The sequence below is a fragment of the Pelodiscus sinensis genome, chromosome 33, assembly GCF_049634645.1.
Source record: "Pelodiscus sinensis isolate JC-2024 chromosome 33, ASM4963464v1, whole genome shotgun sequence".
Lineage (NCBI taxonomy): Eukaryota > Metazoa > Chordata > Testudines > Trionychidae > Pelodiscus > Pelodiscus sinensis.
Window position 1 is genome coordinate 9,251,313 of NC_134743.1, and position 25,678 is coordinate 9,276,990.

The 25,678-nt window shown below is 56.4% G+C and overlaps 1 protein-coding gene across 1 annotated transcript; it reads left to right on the plus strand.

Annotated features, from left to right (window-relative positions):
* The first annotated feature begins 22,369 nt into the window (after positions 1 to 22,369).
* On the plus strand, positions 22,370 to 24,463 carry LOC142823417 (maestro heat-like repeat-containing protein family member 7). The gene is made up of 6 exons (XM_075914444.1): positions 22,370 to 22,463; positions 22,628 to 22,732; positions 23,121 to 23,256; positions 23,486 to 23,580; positions 23,829 to 23,981; positions 24,342 to 24,463. Exons 1-6 carry the CDS (start codon positions 22,458 to 22,460, stop codon positions 24,357 to 24,359), a joined length of 513 nt encoding a protein of 170 aa, XP_075770559.1. The 5' UTR covers positions 22,370 to 22,457; the 3' UTR covers positions 24,360 to 24,463.
* The last annotated feature ends 1,215 nt before the right edge of the window (positions 24,464 to 25,678 follow it).

Genomic DNA, 25,678 nt, shown 5'->3' on the forward strand with positions numbered 1-25,678 from the left:
GAACCCCAGCGCTGGGAACCGGCAGCTGCGGGAAAGGTATCCGAGGCAAAGACCTCATTCAAGATGCTTTCGACTACCTCCTGGATGACGCCTTGAAGGAATTCATGACAGACAACGTGGTGCAGATGCGGCGCATCGTGAACACCGTCACCATCACCATCAGGCTGCTGGCGAGTAACATCCCCAAGGATGAAGTGTGTCCGAAGAAGGTGGTGGAATGGGTGCTCCTTGCCAACCAGTGGCCGTGCCGTCTGAGCTGGCTCTTGCAGTGCATGGAGGATGAGGAGCAGAGGAGCCGAATGGGCAGCTGCCATGGAAGCCCGCTCCGCCCCGACATGTCTCTGTGGGAGGTCTACGAGAAGTACATGGAAGAGCTGGACATGCTGAAAGGCCAGATGGAAAAGCTGCTGGAACTGGACCAGGATCCCGAGCTGTTCCACACTTTCCTGTGCGGCAGGTTTCAGATGGAGGAGGCCCTCTTCTACCTCCCCTTCACGGTCAGTTTGGACCCATCCCTGAAAAGACAGATGGAGCTGCAACGTGGCAGCCACAGACTGAAACGGACAAAGAAATTCGACAAGCTCAGCACCTGCACTCTGCTGGGTATGACGGTGGAGGATGTCTGCCGAGAGGTGGGTCACCCTTGGGTTTCCTTCCTTCGAGCAGGGCCAGCTGTCGATAGAATGTCCATGCCTCTTCATCGCAAGAAGCATGTCATTCATGTGACAGCAGCTGCCCACAGATGACGGCTACAGGCAGAGCCATCTTTGCAAATCGTGGGGCCCTGAATAATTGAGGGCCCTTCTGCAGGATTGCCTGGGCCTTTTCCCCTCATGCAGCTTCTGCTGGAGGTCTGGTCGTTCCTACTACCTCCCTACCCCAAGCAGGGCTCAGGAACTAGAGCAGAGTTGCAGATCCTCTCTGCTTGCTAGCTTGCTGCTGCTGCTGCTGATTTGAACCCCGTAGCAGATTTGAACCTAGGCCCTCTAGGAGTGTGTCTAAACTACATGGCTCCGTCGACGGAGCCATGTAGATGAGGCTGATTGGCAGAGGGAAATGAAGCTGCGATTTAAATAATCGTGGCTTCATTTAAATTTAAATGGCTGCCGCGCTCTGCCGACCAGCTGATGATCAGCTGTTTGTCGGCAGATCGGGGCAGTCTGGACGCTTCCCCGTCGACGTGAAAGCCCTTTGTCGACCTCCCCGGTAAACCTCATCCCACGAGGCATCAGGGGGAGGTCGACAAAGGGCTTTCATGTCGACGGGAGCGTCCACACTGCCCCGATCTGCCGACAAACAGCTGATCATCAGCTGGTCGGCAGAGCGCGGCAGCCATTTAAATTTAAATGAAGCCGCGATTATTTAAATCGCGGCTTCATTTCCCTCTGCCGATCAGCCTCATCTACATGGCTCCATCGATGGAGCCATGTAGTTTAGACACACCCCTAGAGGCCTCGACAGCTGGAGCCATGAAGGCAGCTGGCTCCCAGCTTAGGATGTAGAGCTCCCTTGTTCTTATCTCTGGCTGTAAGAGGTCCAATTGCCACACGAAGGGACAGTGAACCACACACACTAGGCGTGTGGATTACACTGCCAGCTGAGAGGAGCACGTGGGGGAGGGCGAAGGGAAAAGCCCTGCAGCAGACAGGACACAGCGTCCCCAGAGACGAACCGGCAGAGGCATATCCTCAGACATACAAGAACACATGGCTGCTGCATTGGGGAACTCAAAAATTTGGTGCCCAAATTTTCCGGTGCCCTATGCAGCTACATATTTCCCATGGGCCTAGGGACAGCCCTGACTACGGGCCCCAGAGCTGAGAGAAAACTGTCCCACATAACTGGTGCATAACTGGAGGGAGAGGAGCGAGAACTAGTGGGGGTAGGATGTTGAGGGGAACAGGCGGTGTGGGATGGGGGCTTTCGGGGAAGGCACAGTGTGGGTTTGAGGCCTCAGGAGTAGGGGGGGCACATGAGGGGGAATGGGCAGAGTGAGGATGAGGGGGAAAGGGTGATGTAGGGGGCAAGGCCACAGTCCGGGCTCTGCTAGTTCCCCCACTTTCTGCTGCTCCTGACTCTTGGTTTGCACAAAAAATTTCTGCTTGGAACAACTCGGTTCCTTGCAGCTCTTTCCTCCAACCCCGAAGCCATTGGCTGGCTCTCCCCGGGTTCATCCTTTACGCTCTGAAGTGACTTGGGTCGGTTTTAAGACTGGGAGACCCGTAGCTGTCTGTTATGCACTCCAGAGAGAAGAGAGGCAAAAACATAAATACTCTTGCTGGAGGCCTGCAGCGTAATACCCCTTATCCAGAATAACACACAAGAACCCTGAGGCTATGTCTACACTGCTAGCTTTTGCCTGCAGAGAGCATGCTAGGGTGTATCTAGACTACATGCCTCCGTCGACAGAGGCATGTAGATTAGACAGATCGGCAGAGGGAAATGAAGCCACGATTAAAATAATCGCGGCTTCATTTAAATTTAAATGGCTGCCCCGCTCTGCCGATCAGCTGTTTGTCGGCAGATCGGGGCAGTCTGGACGTTCCCCTGTCGACAGAAAACCCTTTTGTCGACCGCCCCGTTATGCCTCGTGGGATGAGGTTTACCGGGGCGGTCGACAAAAGGGTTTTCTGTCGACAGGGGTACGTCCAGACTGCCCCGATCTGCCGACAAACAGCTGATCGGCAGAGCAGGGCAGCCATTTAAATTTAAATGAAGCCGCGATTATTTTAATCGCGGCTTCATTTCCCTCTGCCGATCTGTCTAATCTACATGCCTCCGTCGACGGAGGCATGTAGTCTAGACACACCCCTAATGAAGCACAAGAAGTTGCTAACGAGTGCTTCATTAGCATACTCTCTGCCTGCAAAGGCCCGCAGTGTAGATATAGCCTTAGGTCGAGAGGCCCAACTCCACCCCCGTCAGGCTGACTGCATGCTTCCCTCCAGCCTACAAGCAGGGTCAGGAAACCTTCCCTCTTCATTTCAACACACCCCTCCAGTGGCCCCTGCATTGCTAGCTTTTGCCTGCAGAGAGCATGCTATTTCCCCTGCCGTGCCAACTTGCTCAGCGGTGCCCCTAGCAGAATCCAAGCACACGGCAGTGGGGTGTGCCGGGTACCATACCTGGCCCCACAGCCGGCCGGCCCGCCTTGTTTGCTAGAATCTGAGCAAGCCCAGACAGGTTCCTCTCGGGAGCTATAGCGGACCCTTCCTAAAAACGTGTTTGGCGACATGTTCAGTAGATGCACGGCACTAACGGGTGCTCCCACTTCTCTTCCAGATGGACACAATCGGCTTGAAGGAGGAAAACGTCCCGCTGTACAAACAGAGGCTCAGGGACCATAATCTCAACGGGCGCGCGCTGGTCTACAGTGACAACACTGAAATCAAAGAGGCCCTGCACATGAGTCTTGGCGAATGGACCCTCTTTAGCATCCATTTCCTTGGAGTGTTTCCCCCGGCGAATTTGGCCTCTTCTGTGGTGTCCCCCGTCCCGTTCCACGTCAGGCCAGAGGCTCTGAAGAACATGGTTGCCTTAAGAGAGACTGTGGCGAGAGGGAGCAAGCTCTCTCTGAACAGCTCCAGGGAAGATCTTTGGGAAAAGAGATAACTCTGAATCCTGAACACAGAGGTGAAAGTGCCCTGGTGCGCAGCTCCAGCAAGAACTGCAAAGACCTGGGCTGCAATAGGACAGTACCTGTGAGAAACTGTAAAGTTACTTTCACGGCCGCCTGTACAAAACCAGAAGCAAGATCGGGGCTTTCGCCCACAATGTACCTCCCTGCGTCTCCAGTGACATCGCACGGATGAATCATAGAATCCTAGAGTTGGAAAAGACCTCAGGAGTCATCAAGTCCAGCCCCCTGCCCAAGGCAGGACCAATCCCAACTCAATCATCCCAGCCAGGGCTTTGTCAAATGGAGACTTAAACACCTCTAGGGATGGAGATTCCACCACCTCCCTAGGGAACCCAGCCCAGTGCTTCCCCACCCTCCTAGGGAAATAGTTTTTCTTAATATCCAACCTAGACCTCCCCCGCTGTAACCTGAGACCACTGTTCCGTGTTCTGCCATCCCTCACTACTGAGAACAGCCTCTCTCCATCCTCTTTGGAACCTCCCTTCAGGAAGTTGAAGGCTGCTATCAAATCCCCCCTCACTCTTTGCTTCTGCAGGCTAAACAAACCCAAATCCCCCAGTTTCTCCTCATAGGTCATGTGCTCCAGACCCCGAATCATTTTGGTCAAGCTCCCCTGGACCCCCTCCAATGCGTCCCCATCCTTCCTGTAGTTGGGGGCCCAGAACTGGACGCAATACTCCAGATGTGGCCTCACCAGAGCCGAATAAAGGGGAATAATCACTTCTCTAGATCTGCTGGCAATGCTCCTCCTAATGCCCCCTAATATGCCATTAGCCTTCTTGGCTACAAGGCCACCCTGTTGACTCATCTCCGGCTTCTCATCCACTGTAATCCCCAGGTCCTTTTCTGCTGAACTGCTGCTTAGCCAGTCGGTCCCCAGCCTGTAACAATGCTTGAAGCAATCAGATGACAAGAGAAGAATTAAGGATCCGGGGGGGGGGGGGGGAAGGAGGGGGGGACTGTACTGGGTCTGAGGGATTTGGGGCACATTCATGTCAACGGGTCTGGTGACAGACGTTGTCGGGCCCTGGGTAATGTATGGGAGGGGGTCGGCTCTAGACCCCCTCAAAGGGGCAAAGCTAAAGGTAGGAGGGGCAAGGCGAGGGCCAATCAGGCCTTAGCGCCACCCACCCTGCACCAGACAGAGCTCTAGGATTGATTTCATTTGCTCGGGTCTCTGGCACTGGCGGCTGCCATAATAGTCGATACAGTGACCCAGAGGCCTGGACCCTTTTAAATCATCAGCTCCCGGGACAACTGCCCCCTTTGCCTCTCCCCCTCCCCATCCGTGGCCCCTGTCTGTGGGGCTTCAGACCCTGGTGGTCAAAGTATTTTGGTCTGGTTAGTACAGCAGGGGACAGGGAGTTGGGACATACGGGTCCTATTCGTAGCGCTGCCACTGGCTTGCTGTGTTTTTGAACAAGCTGCTCCTCCTTTTTGGGACTCAGTTGCCTCTGTAGTAAGTTGCGGGTTGGTAACATAAAATCAGCAGGCCCGAATAAAGGCCGGTAACATAAAAACAGCAACAGGCCTGAAATCTAGGAAGCAAGACTCTGGCTCAGTGGAACCGCAGGCAGGAAAGAGAAATAGTATAAGCCAGATCAAGCATAAAGGTCCAGGCACAGGTACCAAGCACATTTATAGAATCCTAGGGCTGGAAGAGACCTCAGGAGTCAACAAAAAATCCTCATTAAAAAAAAATTGTTTGGTGTTCCTCGGTCTTAAAAAGTTTAAGAAACACTCGTCTAGACAGTACTGGGTCCTGCCATGAGGGCAGGGGACTGGACTCGACCTCTCGAGGTCCCTTCCTGCCAGCTACATGTGGCAATGAAACGGTAACTCGAACTAAGTCCTTAGTTCGAATTAACTGTTACATCTCATTCTATAGCCGCACGGCAGTTACTTCGGGCTAGTGGAATTTCAAAATGGCGACCGGACGGGAACATGCAAATAAAGCCTGGGCTATTTAAATCCCGGGCTTCATTTACAACTCCGGTTGCCTGCTTTGCCTACCTAGCTCAAATTAACGAGCTAATGTAGACATACCCTTATTGACTAATTGAGTAGTCGATGGAAATTCCACCAACTACTGGATTAGCTGATTAAGCGCAATTTAACATCCCTCGGTTGAGCTACCACATATGTTTTAGAAAGACATCCAATCTTTATGGCTTGTGTGTAGTTCAACGCATTAAATTCCAAGCAGGTTGCTGAAGTTTCTTTTTTTCATCATGATTGGCAATTTGACCAGCCTTATACAGTAATGGATCTTTACCATTCCTCTGATTTCTTTTGTTCCCGATATATTTAAACATTTCCTAATTATCCTTTATGTTACTGGTTATAGATTTTTTCCCCCAATTTTAGCTTCTCCTATCAACTGTTTGCTTTTTCATAACTCGCATCCTCCCTTTTTTCCCATAAACTTTGAGTCCTATTTATAGTACTTTAGGTTGGTTTAATGGAAAAATGGGTTGATACAGAGTAAATTGGAGTTCAAAATAACCCTTTCTCGGGCAATTTTTCTCTCGAAAGCCTCACCTTTTTCAGCCTCCTTCCACTAACTTCTGATTTTAAATGTCTGGATTGTTAGACATGTGCTCAGGAAACCATACCTGTCACTAAACATAGATTTTGTTTGTGTTAATTATAGATATGAATGGAGCTAGTTAATCCCTGTTGTAAGATTCCAGTGGAGCCAAAGAAAGTAAACAAGTAACTAATTTGGGTCAATCTTTCTACTTGACAGTCCCTAGGAATCTACCGTTTCAACATTTCCTGGGAACAGAAACACAAGTTAGAACAGTGATAGAAATGTAGCCGTGTTAGTCTGGTGTAGCTGAAACGAAATACAGGACTATGTAGCACTTTAAAGACTAACAAGATGGTTTATTAGATGATGAGCTTTTGTGGGCCAGACCCACTTCCTCAGATCAAATAGTGGATCTGAGGAAGTGGGTCTGGCCCACGAAAGCTCATCATCTAACAAATCATCTTGTTAGTCTTTAAAGTGCTACACAGTCCTGTATTTTGTTACAAGTTAAAACACTCATTAATTTTGGCTTCATTCAGCTTTCCCTTCGAACAAATTAAAAACATAGTTGATAAGTGGCAAAGTTGGTGCATGGGAGTGAAGGACACGTTAGCTCATTATGCCTACACAGGGGGATGTCACACTGGTCTGACCAGTTCCAAGGACAGTTGGGCTGCCATAGAAAGGGATGCGGAGCTGCTCTTCAGGAGCTCCATGCATTGGACCTATACTGCTGTTGAAGGAATTGGGGCTCTCAAATAAAAGAAGTCCCTTGCCTTAGAATCATAGAATCCCAGGGCTGGAAGAGACCTCAGGAGTCATCGAGTGCAGCCCCCTGCCCAAAAGCAGGACCAATCCCAACTCAATCATCCCAACCAGGTCTGTGTCAAATCAGGACTTAAAAACCTCTAGGGATGGAGATTCCACCATCTCCCTAGTTTGCCCATTCCTGTTTTTCCTAATATCCATCCTACACCTCCCCCACTGCACCTTGAGACCATCACTCCTTGTTCTGCCATCGTCACCACTGTGAACAGCCTCTCTCCATCCTCTTTGGAACCTCCCTTCAGATAGTTAAAGGCTGCTATCAAATCCCCCGTCATTCTTCTGCAGACTAAACAAGCCCAACTCCCTCAGCCTCTCCTAAGTCATGTGCTCCAGCCTCCTAATAATTTTTGTTGCCCTCCACTGGACCCTCTCCAATGCGTCCACATCCTTCCTGTAGTGGGGGGCCCAGAACTGGACACAATACTCCAGACGTGGCCTCACCACATCCCAATAAAGGGGAATAATCACTTCCCTAGATCTGCTGGCAATGTTCCTCCTAATGCACCCTAATATGCCATTAGCCTTCTTGGCTACAAGGGCACACTGTTGACTCATATCCAGCTTCTCATCCACTGTAACCCCCAGGTCCTTTTCTGCAGAACTGCTACTTAGCCAGTCGGTCCCAGCCTATAACAATTCTTGGGATTCTTCCATTCAAGTGCAGGACTCTGCACTTGTCCTTGTTGAACCTCATCAGATTTCTTTTGGCCCAATCCTCCAATATGTCTTGGACACTCTGCACCATATACCCTACCCTCCAATGTATCTACCTTTCCCCCTAGCTTAGTGACATAGGCAAACTTGCTGAGGGTGCAATCCATCCCCTCATCCAGTCATTAATAAAGATGTTGAACAAAACCGACCGTAGAACCGGTCTTTGAGGTACTCTGCTTGAAACTGACCGCCAATCAGACATCAAGCCGTTGATCACTACCCATTGAGCCCAACAGTCTAGCCCGATTTCTATCCATCTTACAGTCCATTAATCCAATCCATACTTCCTTAACTTGCTGGCAAGAATAAGTCCAGGTATATCACATCCACTGAATTCCCCATGTCCACAGAGCCAGTTACCTCGTCATAGAAAGCAATCAGGTTCGTCAAGCATGACTTGCCCTTGGTGAATCCATGCTGACTGCTCCTGATCCCTTTCCTTATTCTAAGTGCTTCAAAATGGATTCCTTGAGGATCCCCTCCATGATTTTTCCGGGGAGTGAGGTGAGGCTGACCGGTCTGTAGTTCTGTGGATTGTCCTAAGGAACATCTTGGTACCATTTACCTCCCACAAATAAAGTACATACCGACCTATGTTCAGGACCAGGTCAAAGTTGACAGCATAACAGATAGTAAGTTGACAGTATGAAGACTAGGAAGTAAGCCCCCTTCTGCAAGGTAAGGGACGGTAACCAGGTAACAGGGGGTAGCAACCTGATACATCAGGAATGTATAAAAGTTCACCTCAAATGGTGTTCACCAGCTGACTGTGTGGGGGCACTGGATGGTGCTCAGTGGGTGTTAGGACATTGCCACGGCTTCCATAAAGTGTAGCGGCGCAGCGCTGAGTCTGTTCGCTGGCAACTATTATTGCATGTTGTTACGCAAAAAATCTGCTTGGGCGATTTCGAATCTTATCTGGTTTGTGGTCTCTGGGGACTCTGGGCACGGAGACCACATCCAGCGATAGTGACTCGGCTCTGCAACTTTAGCGAAGAGCCAGGTGGCTTGTACCTCGTGCAGTAGAGAAGGCTCCAGACTTACAAACCAGGTAACAGAACTTTTGCGTTCTCCTCCAGCAGCAGGCGCTCCGACACAGCTGGACTGAGTACAACACCTGCAAATAACCCAGTTAGTTAATGCAAGCATAAAGAGAGGCAGCCTGGCCAGATGCAACCATTCATTAACTTCCAGGCCAGAGAGGGCCATTGTGATCTTCAGTCTAGCCTGGCATCCTATGAGGTGCACACAGGCCCTTCTCTTCCACTTGTTTAAACAGAGGCACCCTGGGGCACCTTAAAGACTAACACGTGTATTTGGGCATCCGCTTCCAGGGGTAAAAAACACTTGGACCTGCTTTTCCTCCGCAACAGCTGATGCCCAAATAAATCTTCAAGGTGCCACAGGACTCCTTGTTAGTACTGACTATTGGGGTTGCCCCTCTAAGGCTATGTCTACACTGCAGGCTTTTTGCACAAGAACAGCTGTTCTTGCGCAAAAACTTGCAGAGTGTCTACACTGCGTGCGTGTTTTTGCACAAGTATTACAGTACAGCATCAGCAAACAGGGCTTCTTCCGGAAGAGTTATTCCTCTCCCCACGAGGAATAAGCCCTCTTGCACAAGAGCTCTTCCAGAAGGTGGCAGTGTAGACAGGCAACATGAATTTCTTGCGCAAAAAACCCCTACGGCTAAAATGGCCATCAGAGCTTTCTTGTGCAAGAGAGTGTCGACACTGCCATGGATGCTCTTGTGCAAAAGCACATCTCTTCTGCAAAAGCACATGGCAGTGTGGACGCGCTCGTATGGAAGACCTTTTGCACAAGAACTCTTCTGCAAAACAGTTCTTGTGCAAGAAGCCTGCAGTGTAGACAGAGCCCACGAGTTTCAGAGGGGTAGCTGAGTGAGTCTGTAACAGGAAAAACTTAAAACACAACATATAGTCACCTTAAAGATTAACAAACCGTGTCAATGGGATCATGAGCTTTCCTGGGCATAGCCCACTTCTTCAGACGACTGGAGTGTTGTATGTCCAGAACCAAAATGAACAGGGGAGGAAAAAATGGGAGGGGCGAAAAAAGGAGGCAGGGGGTATGTAAATATCAAAGGGAAAACCCAGCTGGTATGTAATAGGCACCACTGATAAGAGTTGTTGGGAATTTCCCAGGAACCGATCGGGGTTTCTTAGGAACAAGTTTAAAAAGGGGTGAGAATCGGGGTGAACTGGGTGGATGCCTGGGTGAGGGTTGGGTCGAACAACGCAGGGAGGGAAAAGCAGGAGCGTGGGGCGTGAGGGCAGGTGAGCGCTGCGGTGAAAGCCACGTGCGCAGGCAGGGCCGGGCCCCTCTCTCCTCCAGCTGACTAGCAACTTGCAACTTCCACTGCCGGCCCACGTGGCCCTCGAAGGGCGGAGCTTCCCCTTCCCTGCGCCCGCCCCTGGGGCCCTCCAGCCAATGGGAAGCGAGGGCTAATGTTGCTGGTGTTTCAACATTCGGAGCCGGCTGGCACAGCTGCTGCCGCGGGCCCGGGAGCTGCGAGCAGGCAGGAGGCGGAGGTGAGGGGCGGTGACTCCTGGCCCCCCAGCGCAGGGGGGGTCCAGGTCCGGGTCCGTCCGGGGTTACCAGGCCGCGCACTCCCCTCGCTCTTGGAGGTGACGCTGGTGCCAGTGTCTGCTTCAATGCGACCCTACAATAACAAGCCCCAATCGGCCGAGTCGCTGCTTGTTTCACCTCGTGTCCCCCTGCGCTGCAGAAATCCCGCCTCTGCTGGGCCAGCCCCGAGACACGGGGTTGCGCCTGGATTGTAAGCAAGCTGCCCCCTTCTCCCCCATGCTCCCCGTTCCCTGAGTATCAGTCCTGCCCCCGCAGCCTGCACAAATCTTCATCCTTTAGGACCAAATAGGAAGGGGAGGGGGCGAGGGATTATTTTCTTTATTCCCACCCCCCCAGCGGAAGGAGCTGTTCTCTGTGTCTGTGTTTACAAACCAAGGAACGTGTTTCTCCCTGGTTTGGGATGGGGTTTTTTTTTTGCCTGTTTCTTGACAAGATTGATTGAAATGTTGGTCTGACTAGAGTAGTCCCCAAGTTTAGCGCACTGCCCTGAAGCAGGACGAAGTCAACCAAGACCTACGGGTTTGTCTAACCCTGTCTAATTCTTTCTTCCCACCCATGCTTCCCCAGAAGGGATCAGACAGGCTGTACACAGCGGGTGTTTAAGTCTCAGCTTGACAAAGCCCTGGCCGGGTTGATTTAGTTGGGATTGGTCCTGCCTAGAGCAGGGGGCTGGATTTGATGACCTTCTGAGGTCTCTTCCAGCTCTATGATTCTATGATTCCCTCCCCTTTCCTTCACCATCATTAATATCCTTTTGCAGTGAGTTCCAGAGGTTGATTATACACTTCAAAATACGGCCGTTTTAACTAGAGCTGGAAGGAAGTTTTCAGAGGGGGTGTTTTTCCATTGGAAAACACTGATTTTAGTGACCTTTTGTTTGGAAGGGGAAAACTCCACCATTTCAGAACATTAAAATGTAGTTTTCCATTCCTGAAATGACTCTTTGTTCTCTTTAAAGTTTATCTTCCGTAATCCACCGTAATACATTTAAAAATAGTTAAAATCTAAACAAAATGTAAATTTATTTGCAGAACTGTGTGAGATCAGAAAAAAAAGTCAAAATCCTGGAATTTCTAGTCCCAGTTCAACCCTACTTTTAGCCACCTTGGTGCCAGGGATGTAAAATCTCATTTAATTAGCTAACCAGTTAAACAATACGTTGAACCAGTTAACCGATTAAATGGGACACGTAGAACGTGTTAAAGATGGACTTGGAGCAGCCCCAACACCTACCCCCGTGGCACACTGCTGTGACTGCTGAGCAACCCTACCCGTGGTGTGCCAGAGTGCCCTCTGCCTATGGCTGGTGGAGGGCTGCTCCAGCCCCCACTGGTTAACCATAACCGGCTTACTGGTTAACCATTCACTTCCGAACTTGGTGTCCCCACTGCTAACATTAGGACAGTGGTCCCCAACACGGTGCCCGCATTTGTATGCGCCCGCCAATTGCTCAGGGCTGGCCTGGCCCCAGGCACGTGGCGCATGTGCGGTGCCGGAGCTGGCCCCGGGCGCATGGTGCACAGTGAGCGCCGGCCCCGGGGGCACCGCGGATTGGCTGCCGCGCTTTGGCCACGTGGTGCATGGGGGGAGAGCAGGCCCCGGGCGCGCGGCACTTGCAGGGTGCGCCGGCCCCGGGCACGCGGTGCTTGGGGGGAGAGCGCCGGTCCCGGGCGCGCGGCGCTTGGCGGGGGGCCCGGCCCTGGGCGCGCGGTGCTTGTGGGGGGGGGCGGCCCTGGGAATGTGGCTATGGGGGGGTCCCCGCCCCTTGGGGGGGTCCCCGCCCCCAGGTGCACAATGGGGGTCCCCGCGCCAGGGCGCCCTGCGGGCAAACGGCCACGCCCCTTGGCGCCGGGAAACCTCAAATGGTTGGGGACCACTGAATTAGGAGAAGCCGTTGGCTGCCTCCCCTGCCCCGCCCCATTCCTTCTTTGACATTCCCCTGCTCCCATGGGGGTCACGCTGCCCCCCTTTGAGAGCTGATGCTGAAAAGTGCTGGGAAAGCTCGGGGCGATTATCTGCCTGACCCCGGTGAATAGGAGCTGCCAAAGGCCCTGAAGTGTGACAGACCCTGGAGCTGTGACCGGCCCTTTCACCCAGCAGGATGTGCCGAATGCCCCAGAGGACCAAGGGATGGTGGGCGTGGCACTTCAAGCACACCTTGATTTTCTTCTGTCAGGGCTGGGGCATCGGACCGTCCAGGCTGGGTTCCTGTGATTTCCCGCGCGTGCTGGGCGGATGGTTTCCTGTCCAGTGCAGATTGCTGCTGGTGCGGGACCTCTGCATATAAACGCTGGGTAAGTCCTGGTGGGTTTTTAATGGGCACTGCCATGTGGGTTGGTAATTCAGGGTGCCCCTGTGTAAAACTATGGGACACCAACATCTTGAATACTGTGTACAGATTTGGTCTCCTCACCTCAAAACAGATATTTTGGCCTTGGAAAGGGTTCAGAAAAGGGCAACTAACATGATTAGGGGTTTGAAACGGGTCCCATATGAAGAGAGGTTAAAGCGATGGGACTTTTCAGTTTAGAAAAGAGGAGATTGAGGGGGGATATGATAGAGGTCTATAAAAACATGAGTGGTGTGGAGAGGGTGAATCAAGAAAAGTGATTTATTAGTTCCCATAATAGAAGAACTAGAGGACACCAAATGAAGTTAATGGGTAGCAGGTTTAAAACTAATAAAAGAAAGTTCTTCTTCACACAGCGTGTAGTCAACCTGTGGAACTCCTTGCCAGAGGAGACTGTGAAGGCTAGAACTATAACAGGATTTAAAGAGAAGCTAGATAATTTCACGGAGGTTAGGTCCATAAAAGGCCATTAGCCAGGAGATAGAAATAGTGTCCCTGGCCTCTGTTTGTGGAAGGCTGGAGAAGGATGGCAGGAGACAAATCGCTTGATCATTGTCTTTGGTCAACCCTCTTTGGGGCACCTGGTGCTGGCCACTGTCAGCAGACAGGCTACCCAGTACTGCCGTTCTTATGTTAGGGTTCTTGGTTGGGGCACAGGGCAGAGCCCATCGGTTCAGAGCTGCTAAGAGCAGAGTTATTTGCACTTACGTCCCAGCCAGACTCCCTCGTATCCCCTAACGCAGGGCTGGGGGGATCCTTTTTTGGGTCGGGGGCCACAGAGAAATCCGTCGGGCCTTGTAGGAGTTGGGCGGCAGGAGTGGAGCTTAGTGCCTACGGGGCCAAGGGAAACAGAGAGGGCACCATGTCCACAGGGCCGGGGTGCCATTTTCCCTAGGGCCTCCGGGGGATTGGGGGGGGGGAGTGTGTTTATGGTCTAGGAGCCAGGGCCCACCAAAGATGAATCCGACCCAGGCTCTGGTACATCTCTGCAGCGCTGCCGGCCGGTTCCCCCACCTCTTGGTCCTCAACCCAACTAGACCCGCTTCCCGACGGCTGGTTGCCCCCCGGCCAGCCCCGCTCCCTCCAGCCCCCTCCCAGCCAGCCCCGCTTCCCGGCGGCTGGTTCCCCCCCACCCCCTCTCTTCCAGCCAGTCCCGCCCCCCCCCCCCGGCCCCTGCTGTTCGGTATTTTTTTAAACCATCTGGTAACCCTAGCAGGTGGGGGTGAAAAGTGCATGGAAATGCCTGCACAGGTGCGTCTGGGAATGAGATGCTGCTCTAACATCTCCGCCTCTGTTCACTTCCAGCCCCTGCCTCGTGGCGCTGGCCCCCCCGTGGCCTGGGAGGGCTCCCCAGGCGCACCATGGCCCGGCATAGCAAGCTGCAGAAGCACGTCCTGAGCCTGTACAGGCAGTTCCTGCGCACCGGCCGGGAGAAGCCGGGATTCCTGCCTCGCATCCAGGCTGAGTTCCGGAAGAACGCCAGCATCCCCCGGGCCGACGTGATGCACATCGAGTATCTGCTCCGCCGTGGCCAGAGGCAGCTGGCGCAGCTCCGAGACGCAAACACCAAACAGATGGGCACCTTTGTCCAAGCCAAACCGGAGGAGCAGTGACCCCTGCTGGTTGGCGCAAGCGTCTGTCTTGTACTGGGACGGTTGGGGGTGAATTCACAGATCAGCCTTCCTGGTTCTCACATCCCTGTGCACCCCTCGTGTCCAAACACAGGTGCCTGGCTTGGCATTTGCTGAGCTAAGGTGTCTTTATTGGCAGCCAAGCTTTTAAACAGTTCAGGTGTGGATGGGTGATCTGGAGGAGATGCTCTTGTTTCCAGGACCTGGTACACAATTCATTCTACCCCTGCTGGCTCCTCTCTTCGGGTATGTCTACACTACAGCGCTAGTTCGAACTAAGCTAATTCGAACTAATGCGTCTAGAACTAAAAACTAGTTTTGCTAATTCGAACTAGCAAGTCCACATTGAGTGGACTCTGAACAGGGCTTAAGGATGGCCGGAAGCAGTGCCAGCAGGGCATCAGAGGAGGACTTAGAGCGTGGAGATGCAGTCTCAGGCTAGCCGAGGGCTGCGCTTAAAGGGTCCCGACCCCCCACCCCGGACAGACAGTTCTCAGGGGTGCCCCGCTTGCAAAGCAGTCCTGGCTTGGAGTGCCCACACTGGGCACATCACACCACTCAGCCATCAGCCCGGCAGCACTTGCCGCAGGCTGCCATCTGGGGAGAGGGGGTAATCGGGGGGCTGCAGGAGAGCTTCCACCCCCAGAAGCCTGCAGAGCCAGCCCAGTCCTCCCCATCGGGGGCTCGTACCCCATTCCTCCCTCACCTCCTTCCACTTACCCTTCCCTAGCCCCCCTTCTTATTGATGTACAAAATAAAGATAACGTTTCTTCCAACATTGACTCTGTCTTTATTGAACAAAACTGGGGGAGACTGGGAAAAGGAGGTGGGAGAGGGGAAGATTAAGGCTGGGAGAGGGGAGGGCAACTAACATGATCAGGGGTTGGGAACAGGTCCCAGATGAAGAGAGGCTACAGAGACTGGGACTGTTCAGCTTAGAAAAGAGGAGACGGAGGGGGGACAGGATAGAGGTCTCTAAAAGCAGGGGTTGGGTGGAGAGGGTGCATTCAGAAAAGTTCTTCCTGAGTTCCCATAAAGAAGGACTAGAGGACACCAAAGGAAAGGACTGGGTAGCAGGCTTGAAACTAGTAAGAGAAAGTTGTTCTTCTTGACAAAGCAAATAGTTAACCGGTGGAACTCCTTGCTGCAGGAGGCTGTGAAGGCTACAACTAGAACAGAGTTTAAAGGGAAGTGAGATCAAGTCATGGAGGTTGGGTCCATGGAGTAGTCTTAGCCAGGGGGTAGGAATGGTGTCCCTGCCCAAAGTTTGTGCAAGGCTGGAGAGGGATGGCACGAGACAAATGGCTTGGTCACTGTCTTTGGTCCATCCCCTCCACGGTCCCTAGGGTTGGCCGCTGTCGGCAGACAGGCTACTGGGCTAGATGGACCTTTGGTTTGACCCAGGACGGCCATTGTAAGCTCAGGGCTCAGGGTCAGGGGTCTCAGTGGACCCCCTTGATTTTCATGCAAACCTGCTCCTGGGTGGCCAGGCTGGCAGCTCTCCTGCCCTAGATGGCCACTTTCCTGTGCCTAGTGTGGAGATCGTGGACGAGGTCCACGATGTCCGCACTAGCCCAGGAATGTACCCGCCTCTTGCGGTCCCGGGCAAGCTTCCGGGAGCCGCCAGCCTGGTCCCGGGAAGAGGGGGTGGGCTGGGGGACATCGGGTGGGTGGCTCTGTGCCGTGCCAGGTGCAGGGTCTGCTGGCTGGGTGCTAGCAGGCTTGCACCTGGCACGGGCACCGTAGCCAGCCCGTGCCCCTTTAAGGGGTCCGGGGCCGGGAGGGGGGCATAGAGTTTCCCTGGTGTTGGCCAGAGTGGCCACCAGGGAAACTTGGGGAGGGCTAGCCTCCCACTCGTTCGAATTAAGGGGCTACACACCCCTTAATTCGAACTAGTAAGTTCGAACTAGGCTTAAGCCTCGTAAAATGAGGTTTTCCTAGTTCGAACTAAGCGCTCCGCTAGTTTGATTCAAATTCGAACTAGCGGAGCGCTAGTGTAGCGGCTATGAATGTTAGTTCGAACTAACGTCCGTTAGTTCGAACTAACATTGTAGTGTAGACATACCCTTCCATCCTTAGCCAAAGAGGAACAAGCCAGTTAGCCCAGGGAAATAAAAGAAAGGGAGAGCGGTGACGGAAAACCCTGTGTCTGTCATTTTTTCAAATGATCTATCTTGCCTAAAAGCCTGTCAGGGATTGGGCTCTGTTGCAGGAGGTGCTGGCGAAACACTCCGTGGATTTGGGTGCTACAATTCCTGAGTGTCGTCCGCCTTCCTGCCCCCTCCCCCCACCGAAGCGCTTTGGAAGGCTCACAAAGGACAGAGACCTGCCTTTTGAAAATCCGACTCCCCACCGGTGTCTCTCTCTCGCCAAAAACGGAGGCAGCAGCGTGGGATGACAGGCAGCCAGGTCGCAAGGGGAGGTGCTTTTTAGACCAGTTCCCTCCTGGCACTCCGTACTGCTTGTGACAGACCGGGCCGTGTCTGGGCACAGCTTAGGGCGTCCGCTCAGGGCGAATTGCTCAAATCCGGGGCTCTTTACAGTCCCCCTGACTGGCGACCTCTCCACACAGGCCACAAACCAGTCCCACAGAGCGCTTCAGCTGCCTGCCTGAAGCCTCCCGAGCAAAACCCCTCCGACACCCCAGCAATATCCGTGCCCCAGATGGCCCCGGGCCTATACACAGGTGGGGGGTCCTAGCACCCAATCCCACCTACCCCGAACAAGTTCTGTCCGGTTCCAAGAAACCAGCCACAGATCCCTGGTCAATTTACCCTCTGGACCTTACCCACAAATCACGCTGGGCCAATCCTTTAGAATCTATATCTAAAGGTTTATTATTACAAGAAAGAAAAGCATGAGAGTAAGGTTATTAAAGTACAGTACGTTACATGCACCGAATCTCCCAGTTCTCGATGCAGGCTCTAGCAGAGATGTTGCAGCTGCTGGTTTAAAAGTTCTTATTGCACATCCTACGATCAGGATGGGTTCACAGGTCTTCCGGGCTCTTCAATCCCTGCAGTGCTGCCTCTGGGATGAAGTGCTGAGCTGAGAACAAAATGGCATCGACCACATGGCCTCTTTATACTCCTTCCTGGCCTCTTCTAGTCTGCAGCAAGTCACCTGGTCAGAGGCCAATCTCTGCTGGCAGCCCTTGGGTCTCCGCCCTCCTGCTTTAGGTGTGTCTTTGGGCCAACAAGGGCCATTGTTCCACAGGGCTTTGCTACCCAGCCTGTCCATAGCAATGCTCAACCACATTCACAGAAATATTCAGCTTCCACACATATTACAGATTCCTACCTACACACATAGACATTATACATTCACATAAATAGCGGACATAAGATCAACAAACAATTCAATCCCCATTCAATCCCCCCATACCAATTTCTGGGGCCAACAACCCCACCCAGGGGTGCAGCAGCGATCTGGCTGCTTCCCTCCAATTCAGCAACGTGACACTGCTGCCTCTGTATCAGAGGCAGCAGCACAAGCTGGCAGCAGCCCTTGCCTGGGGGCTGGGTCTGAGCTTCTGGACCTGGTGCAAACTGGAACTGAGCGAGGCTGCCTGCCTGCCTGGCTCCTAACACACTGTAAATGCAGAGCCGCAGAGGGGGTAGGTCCCGCACCCAGCGCGAGCCAGGACTGAGACAGCTGGCCCCTGGGGACTATCGAAAAGTCAAGTAACCGATAAGAAATCATGAGGTTAATTGACTACTCAGTGAATATCTAACGTCCCTAATCCCTTTTCATAGTTCCCCTCTGGACTCTCTCTCCTAAAGCATGGCCCTGAGATCTGGACACAGTGCTCCAGCTGAGGCCTCCTCCGTGCCAAATAGCTAGGAGAGTGACCTCCCATGTCTGCCGTACGTCTCCTACCACGCCCCAGGGCTATGCCCTCTTACTGAAGGGCTTTGTGTCTGAGATCGCTTCTCTCCTAGGCTACGTCTACACAACGAGTTTTTTTGGCAACAAATATGCTAACGAGGGACTCTATGACACGCAATGTCATTTGCATATTTTCTGCCGATCCGTTTTTGTGCTCGGGGTTTGTGCGCAAAACCAAGCCGTGTGGATGTTTACTTTTTGTGCAAAAAAAACCCCTTTTCCACAAGATCGCTATGCCTGCAAAAAGGCCGACCGATCTTGTGCAAAAAGGGGCTTTTGCCTAAAAAGAAAACATCCACATGGCTTGTTTTTGCGTGTTCTTGCGAAAAAACTTGTGGCGCGTCTACACTCTACGTGTGTTCTTGCAGAAGTAAATTTGCAGTAAAGCATCAGAGAACAGGGCTCCTTGCACAGGAGTTATTCCTCTCCCGACGATGACTAAGCCCCCTTTGTGCAAGAGCTGTTGTGCAAGAAGGCAGCGTGGACGGGCACCAGGGGCTTCTTGAGCAAGACACTTTTATGGCTAAAATGACCATCAGAGCTTTCTTGCACAAGAGAGCGTTCACACTGCCATGGACGCTCTTGTGCAAAAGCCCATGGCAGGGTGGAGGCACTCTTGCACGAGACCTTTTGCGCAAGAACTCCGGCGTGAAACAGCTCTCGTGCAAGAAGCCTGCAGTGTAGGGCAGGGAGCAGCCTATGAGGGAGGGGGAGGGACCCCTAGTAATGGCTCAAACTTCCCAGGGGGGTGGCCAGAGGCAGGACATTTGCCTGGCAGGGTGGGGGGGGGGGGGGCGGTGACCTCACAGGGGCTTTGGGCAGCCCTCAGCATATAAGGCAAAGGGCAGGTGGGGAGGTGGTGACCTCACAGAGGGACCCACATCTCAGGCTGATAAAAGCGGGGGGCGGGCCCAGGGGACTTTGGAGACCCCCGGTTGCTTTAGCTCTGGTGCGTCTCCTCCTCACGGTTCGTTCGCGTTCTGTGAGTTCCACATCCCGACACCTTTGTGACGAAGGTAAGAGCCCCCAGGGGTTGGATCCCGCCCGGGGCCGGCTGGGTTCCAGGCAGGCCCAGCCCTCGGTCAAGGGCCAGAAGGTGATTCCTCACCTGGGCTGCGTCCTTAGCGCCACTGGGGCTTTCTCCTGGTTGGTTTCCCTTTTCCTCCATCCCCCCACATTTCTGCTCTGTTCTTGCCTCCTCTGTGACCTTCCCTTGCTGCCTCCCCCAGCTTGGGACCCAACAGACTAGCTGAAGGACGGGGGGTGGTTTGCAGGAGCCGTGGGGTGGGGGATGCAGCCCCCATTGTGGGGACTGGGGAGGTGGGGCTGGAACAAGTCTATGCCGGTGTCTTTGGGGAGAACGCTCCACCCCCCACACCTTAGATTCTCCCCTGATTGGCCAAGAAGGGGCTGTTGATGGGCAGGAGACTCGTGGAATGAGGAGTAACGGTAGTTTGAACTAGGAAGCCTAGTTCGAACTACCTAGTTCGTGCCCCGTGTAGCCGCGCTGCACGGGGTTCGAACGAGCGGGGTTTTAAAAATGGCGGCTCCCCGCTTATGCAAATGAAGCCCGGGAAATTCAAATCCCGGGCTTCATTTGCAAGTGCGGTATGCCTACATTACCCTCCTAGTTCGAACTAGCGGGGTAGTGTAGACATACCCTCAGGTCCTTGCAGTGCCTGTGCAAGACCGAACCGATAAGCAAGGGGCCATTTGGGGGCTGGGGGCAGTCGCTCTGGGGAGCTGGAACCCCTGGATTTCGCTCTGCAGGCTGCGCCCCAAGCTCCCCTTTGCTCCCCTCATTTGCAGCATGGCCAAACGTTTTCGGCTGTGGTTCAAGAAAGCCCTGAAGATGGCCCCAGGGCCGGTGGGGAGCAGCTTCTCCGTCCCCGCGGGCGGGGAAGCTGGATCCCACCAGCTCGGGGCGACTCGCCCACCGGCCAGGCCCCCCCGGACCTGGCTCCAGAGGCGGCTGGGCAGGCGGGACCCAGCCCAGCGGGGGAGCCGGGTAGGGTGGCTCCGGGGCCTCCTCTGTGGAGAGAAACACCTGCCCCGGGAGCCCAGCCCCCATTACCACCAGGGGGCATCGCCCTGCCCGGCCCCCGGGGACCTGCCAGTCTCCGGGAGCCCCCAGCCCGTCGCTCCCCGCACCAGCCCCTGCAGCTGTGGGTCCAGGTCCGTCAGCAGCAGCGCCTGGGCCTCCAGCTGCAGCCGGGCCACCTCCTGCAGCCGCTCAGACCCAGGTGAGGGGCCGTGAACACGCTGGGCCCAGGGGCTCACCCAGTACCCGGGGGGGGGGAGGGGCAGCCCCAGTGTCTGCCCCGCACCCTGGGCAATGGATGGGGGCGGGGGCTGCTTGGCTCTCTTCTTCCTGGTGGGGGCTCTGCTGAGAGCATTGGCAGATGTGAGGGTGGCAGGGGGATGGGTCCCTGCGAGGGGAGTGTGGGGCCCAACCTGCCCTGGGTCCCTGACATGGGGGCGCGTGACCCCTGCTGGCCGCTGGAGTCACCCTGGTCCCTTCCCTCCCGCACAGAGCCCCCCTGCGCCTCGGCGGAGCTTTGCCAGGAGCGGGTGGACTCCCGGGTGGAGGAAGGGGCCTTCTACGACATCGAAGAGCAGCTCCACACCTGGGACACGGTAGGAACCTTCTCCACACGGGGGGCACCCGAGATTGTCCGGCCCCTTCCCAGCACGTCCCCCCCTCCGGGAGGGGCTTGTCCCTGGGGATCCCCCTGGGGCCCCTTCTCCTGCATGACCTGGGCCCCCCAAGCTGGGGGCTCTTGTCATGCACCAGCTGGGCCCCCACAAGCCTGAGGCAGCAGTTGGGGGGGAGTGCGGGTGCTTGGACAACCGGCAGCTCCCACCTCCACTCCTGGGAGGCCTGAGCCCTGCAGCTGTCCGTGGGGGGCAGGCAGGCCCCAGGCTCACAGACTCTCTCTGGGGCGCAGAGCCCAGCCGCCCTGCAGCGGTTCCTTCTGGCCGTCACCCCCGCCTGCCTCGCCGCCCTCCAAAGGGGCGAGGACACCCTGGCGCCGCGCTGCTGCAAGGACACCATGATGGCCAGGATCGTTGTAAGCGAGTCGCGGCGGCTGGGAGGAGGGGAGGGGATACGTGGGGTGGACAGGGGTCTGCCTGGGCCATGGCGGCGGGTGGGGGTGCTGGAAACAGGATGGGTGGAGCAAGGAGGGCTGGAGGTGGACATGGGGAGGGTGGGTGGGGATGCTGGAGGAGGGAGGGACACAGAAATGGGGCAGGTCTGGGGTGCCGGACAGGAAGTGGGATTCGGGACAGGGAGGGGTCTCCCCGGGCCATGGTGGGCTGGAAGGGAGCCGAGCGGGCTGCTGGGGATGCGCCTGGGGAGCAGGGATGAGGAGGTTCAGAGGCTGGTCACCAGGGCAGGGAGGGGCAGGAGACGGCCTGGGGACAAGTATTGAGCTGGTCCCGGTTTGGGAGGGGGGTGCTGGGAGGGGCCCTGTGCCGGGCAGGGGGGCTACAGGACAGCGGGAGGCAGTGGGGTTGGATCCTGCTGGGTGGGGGCGCTGGCCGCGTGAGCGTCTCTTGGGGGCCCAGCCTCACACGCCCCTTTGTCTCCTTGGGTCTCACAGGAGATCATGGAGGACTCGCCCCCCCCGCTGGTCTTGGCCGACTGCCTCAACGCCGCCTGCAGCCTCAGGTACCGACCCCCCCCCCCGCCGCCGCCTCCCCCCAGACAGATCCCCTGGCCAGGGAGTGGGAAAGTCTCTGTCTCCTGCTGCTGAATTAACAGTCTCTGCCCCTCTCTCCTGCCAGCACCTTGCAGCCTCCCCTGCAGGCCCAGCTCCTGAGCCCCCTGCTGACGGCGGCCGTGGGACAGACAGTGTCTGGGGACTGGCAGCAGGAGCCCATCCACACGCAGGTACGTCCCTCTGGGCCCTGCTCCCGGGCTGGGCTGGAGCTCCAGAGAGGAGGGGGGGGGGGGGCGGTGGCAGAGGGAGGGAAGAAGCTGCATGTTTGGATCCTTCCCTCCAGGGTTCCCGTTGCTCTCCCAGGGGGCCCGTCCCTTCCATGCCCAGCCTGGGCTCCTCCCTGCTCTGCGAGGTGGCTCAGACCCTGCTCTAGGCTGCACCCCGGAGCCAGCGGGTGGCCTGGATCCCCCAACCCCCCTCTGACCCAGGGCTCCCCCTTGTCTTGCAGCAGTTCATCCGGGCCCTTCCCTACGACCTCCAGGCCCTACTGGCGAGCCTCCTCGCCGAGTCCCCAGACACCGCCCGGCTGCAGCTCATAATGGAGGTGAGCCCCGTGGGGGGATGGGGCCATTGTCCCTGCTTCCTCGGGGGGGGGCCGAGAGAGGAGCAGTGTCAGTGGCTGGGGGGGGCACAGTCCGAGAGGAGCCCCAGGCTCTGCCCAGAACCGGCACCTCCCTACGGGTCCTGACCTGCCTCTTTCCCCCCCAGCACCTGAGCCCGTGGCTGGAGTCCCGCCTGCCCCAGGAGCGAGCCAGGGCCCTTGGCAGCACCACGGCCCTGCTGGGAGTCGCCACCACCCTCCCGGGGTTTGACGTAAGTGACCTCGGAGCCGGGGGGTCTGGGGCTGCAGGGCGCGGGGCTGGGAGCGTCCCCGGGAGGCAGAGGCAGGGCCGGGAATGGGCCGGGAATGGGCCGCGTTCCCCTTTCCCCGGGGAGGGGCGACCCTGGGCCCTTCAGGGGGGCTCTTGAGGGACTGGACCCCAGACTGGGGAGTGGCCGTCAGTGGATCCCCTTGTTCCACCCCCGGAGTGACCCTTCAGTCGGGGCCATTGCTCTGGGTTGTCTCCTCGCAAGGCCGGCCCCGCCCCGCCCCGGGAGGTGTCTCTGTCCGTCCCCCGAGCTCAGACCCGCCTCGGCGGCCGTTTGCATGGGACGTGCAGCCCCAGGATGCTGAGGGACCCCCCCTCTTCTCTCCCCTCAGAACTCCGCCGACTGGCCGAGGATGGGTCACCACGTGGCCCAGCTGGGCCTTTTTATTTCGGACCCATCCGAAGACGTCAGCCGGCTGGCCCGGGAGGGGGTGCACAGCCTGTATCAACTCCTCCTGCACCACAGGGGTAAGGAACCCAGCCGGGACCTGGGCCCCAGGGACACCCTGAGGGTGCCGGCGGCGGGGGGAGGGGACCCAGCCCTTTTCCCCCAGACTGGCCCAAGGGGGGATGCGTCCCTCTGTGTTCCCCTTCTGCCCCCTGTGCCCCTCCATTTGCCCAGGGATGCCTGCAGGGACCCGTGGGAGGGGAAGGGCTCAGACCTGCCAGCAGAATGACCCTGTTGTGTCTCTTGCAGGCCTCAACATCCACCAGGCAGAGGACCTGTGGTGCAGACACTACTACAAAGAAAGATGGGTCCTGGCTCACAGCAACAGCGTGAGGGTGGGAGAGGTAAGGACGCGCTGCCAGGGCAGGGCAGGGCTCGGGGGTGGGGCTGGCTGGGGCCCTCGTGGCGGTAGGAGGGTCTTGGGGGCAGGAGGAAGCTGTGACCTGGGGCAGGGGTTGGGGTGCCGGGTGAGGAGAGCGTCTGGGTGCAGGGTCTGGAAGGGAGTTTGGGGGAGGAGGAAGCTGTTTTAGCCCCAGGAGTTGGGGCCGGGCTCTGGGCCGTCAGCTGAAACCTCCTGTGCTCTTGATTTCAGGTCTTTGGGCAGCTCTTTACACCAGAGCAGGAGAATTGCTTTTTGGACAAGGCTCTGCTCGCTGCCCGCTCCCCCCTGCGGCGCCCCAGCCAGGCCGGGCTGGTCCTGGCCCACGCCCTGCATGGGCAGGCCCATCAGCTCCTGGAATACATGGTGAGCAGCCGGAGCAGATCAGGAGAGTGGGGCAGGGCCAGGGTCTCCTTCCCATCCCCTCAGGGAGTCCCCCGCCCCTTTCCTCAGGCTGCCCCCACCCCACGTCCCTGCTGGCAGAATCCCTCCTGCCCCTGCGAGCGTCCCTGGGGGTGGGGGAGGCTCTGAACACAGAAACTGTCCTAGGAGGCGGGAGGGGGCCGAGGTGTCAGGAGCTCTGGGGGTGGGGGGTGGTCAGGAGCTCACCCTGCGGGCCTGACGGGGGGTGACCAGAGAGCAGGGGGGAGGAGGGTGGAAATGCTGGGGGGGCCAGTTCCCCTGAGTCCCCAGGGATGAATGTGACGGATTCTGCTTCCCTTGCAGCAGGAAGACACCCAGTGAGAGCAGCAAGAGCTGAGGAGCCAGCAGCTGCGTCCCCCTCCCCCCAACCCTCCCAATTGTATTGAATTGTATTTACATTCTCATTAAACAATGTTTCAAAAAACATTTGGATCAGGCTTGGTCAATAATTTGTAATGGGGGGGGGCCATTTTGGCAACTGATCAAGGGCCACATTTCTACCGAGGGCTTTGGGGTCTGGGACGGGGTGGTTGGGTGCAGAAGGGAGCTTAGGGGTGGAGCCTGGGTGCAGGGGGGGGGTATGATCTGGGGCGGTGGATAGGGGTGCAGGGTCCAGGAGGGGGTATGGGCGCAGGAGAGGACTCTGGCCTGGGGGAGGGGCTCTAGAGGGGTGCAGGGTCAGGGAGGGAGCTGTGACCTGGGTGAAGGGGGAGCAGAAGGTTTGGGGGAGGGGGTGCGGGTGCCAGAGAGGAGTCTGGCCTGGGGGAGGGGTGTCGGGGGGGTGCAGGGTCAGGGAGGGAGCTGTGACCTGGGTGAAGGGGGAGCAGAGGGTTTGGGGGAGGGGGTGCGGGTGCCAGAGAGGAGTCTGGCCTGGGGGAGGGGTGTCGGGGGGTGCAGGGTCAGGGAGGGAGCTGTGATCTGAGGGAATGGGGGACTCAGGTTCAGGTGGTCGCCTGGGACAGGCAGTCGGGGAGGGGACGTGGGCGCCAGGGGCAGGCTCTGGCTGCGGAGGTGCCTACCTAGGCAGCTGCGTATGGGGGAGCCCGACTGTCACCTGAGGGGATGGGGGAGCTCAATTTTCAACTGTGGGGAATGGAGGAAATACTGTGGAGTGGAGGGAGCGAGATGGGGGGGGCTGAATTGTTCCCGGAGGGGAGATCTCCCTGGCTTGGGGGGGGGGGCGTTTCCAGCAAAGCCCTCACATAAGAGGGGGACAGACGGGGGGAGGGAGAGGACGGGGATGGGCAGGGCAGGTGGAAATGGGGAGGGGCAGGAGAAGGGAAGGGGGAGGAGATGGAGGAGAGCAGGGGATAGGAGTGGGGGTGGGGATGAGGAGCAGGACAGAGGCAGGGCAGTGGTGGTGATGGCTGAGCGATGAGAACAGCTCGCAGGGAGCTTAAAGCCAGCAGATGCTTTTCGGCAGAGTTGCCATTTGCCCTGGCGGCTTTGCCAGAATAGCTGTGCCAGCGGCGGGGGGGGGGGGGGGGGGGCTTTTGCCACACACCCAAGCCAAGCCAGCTGTGGCGGCAAAGCCTTGTGATGTAACCTAAGCCCTTGGCAAGGTCGGGATCAACCTGCTCTGACAATTTCTCGGACCGGCGGGATGAGAAACAAGGATCGTGCAGGGAGATGGGGATGAC

What these genes read in the sequence shown, in the direction of transcription:
- LOC142823417 (XM_075914444.1), top strand. An exon ending in ACTCCTCCTGCACCACAGGG is followed by an intron (nt 23,257 to 23,485) that starts GTAAGGAACCCA and finishes TGTCTCTTGCAG; the next exon opens with GCCTCAACATCCACCAGGCA. An exon ending in ACAGCGTGAGGGTGGGAGAG is followed by an intron (nt 23,581 to 23,828) that starts GTAAGGACGCGC and finishes TCTTGATTTCAG; the next exon opens with GTCTTTGGGCAGCTCTTTAC.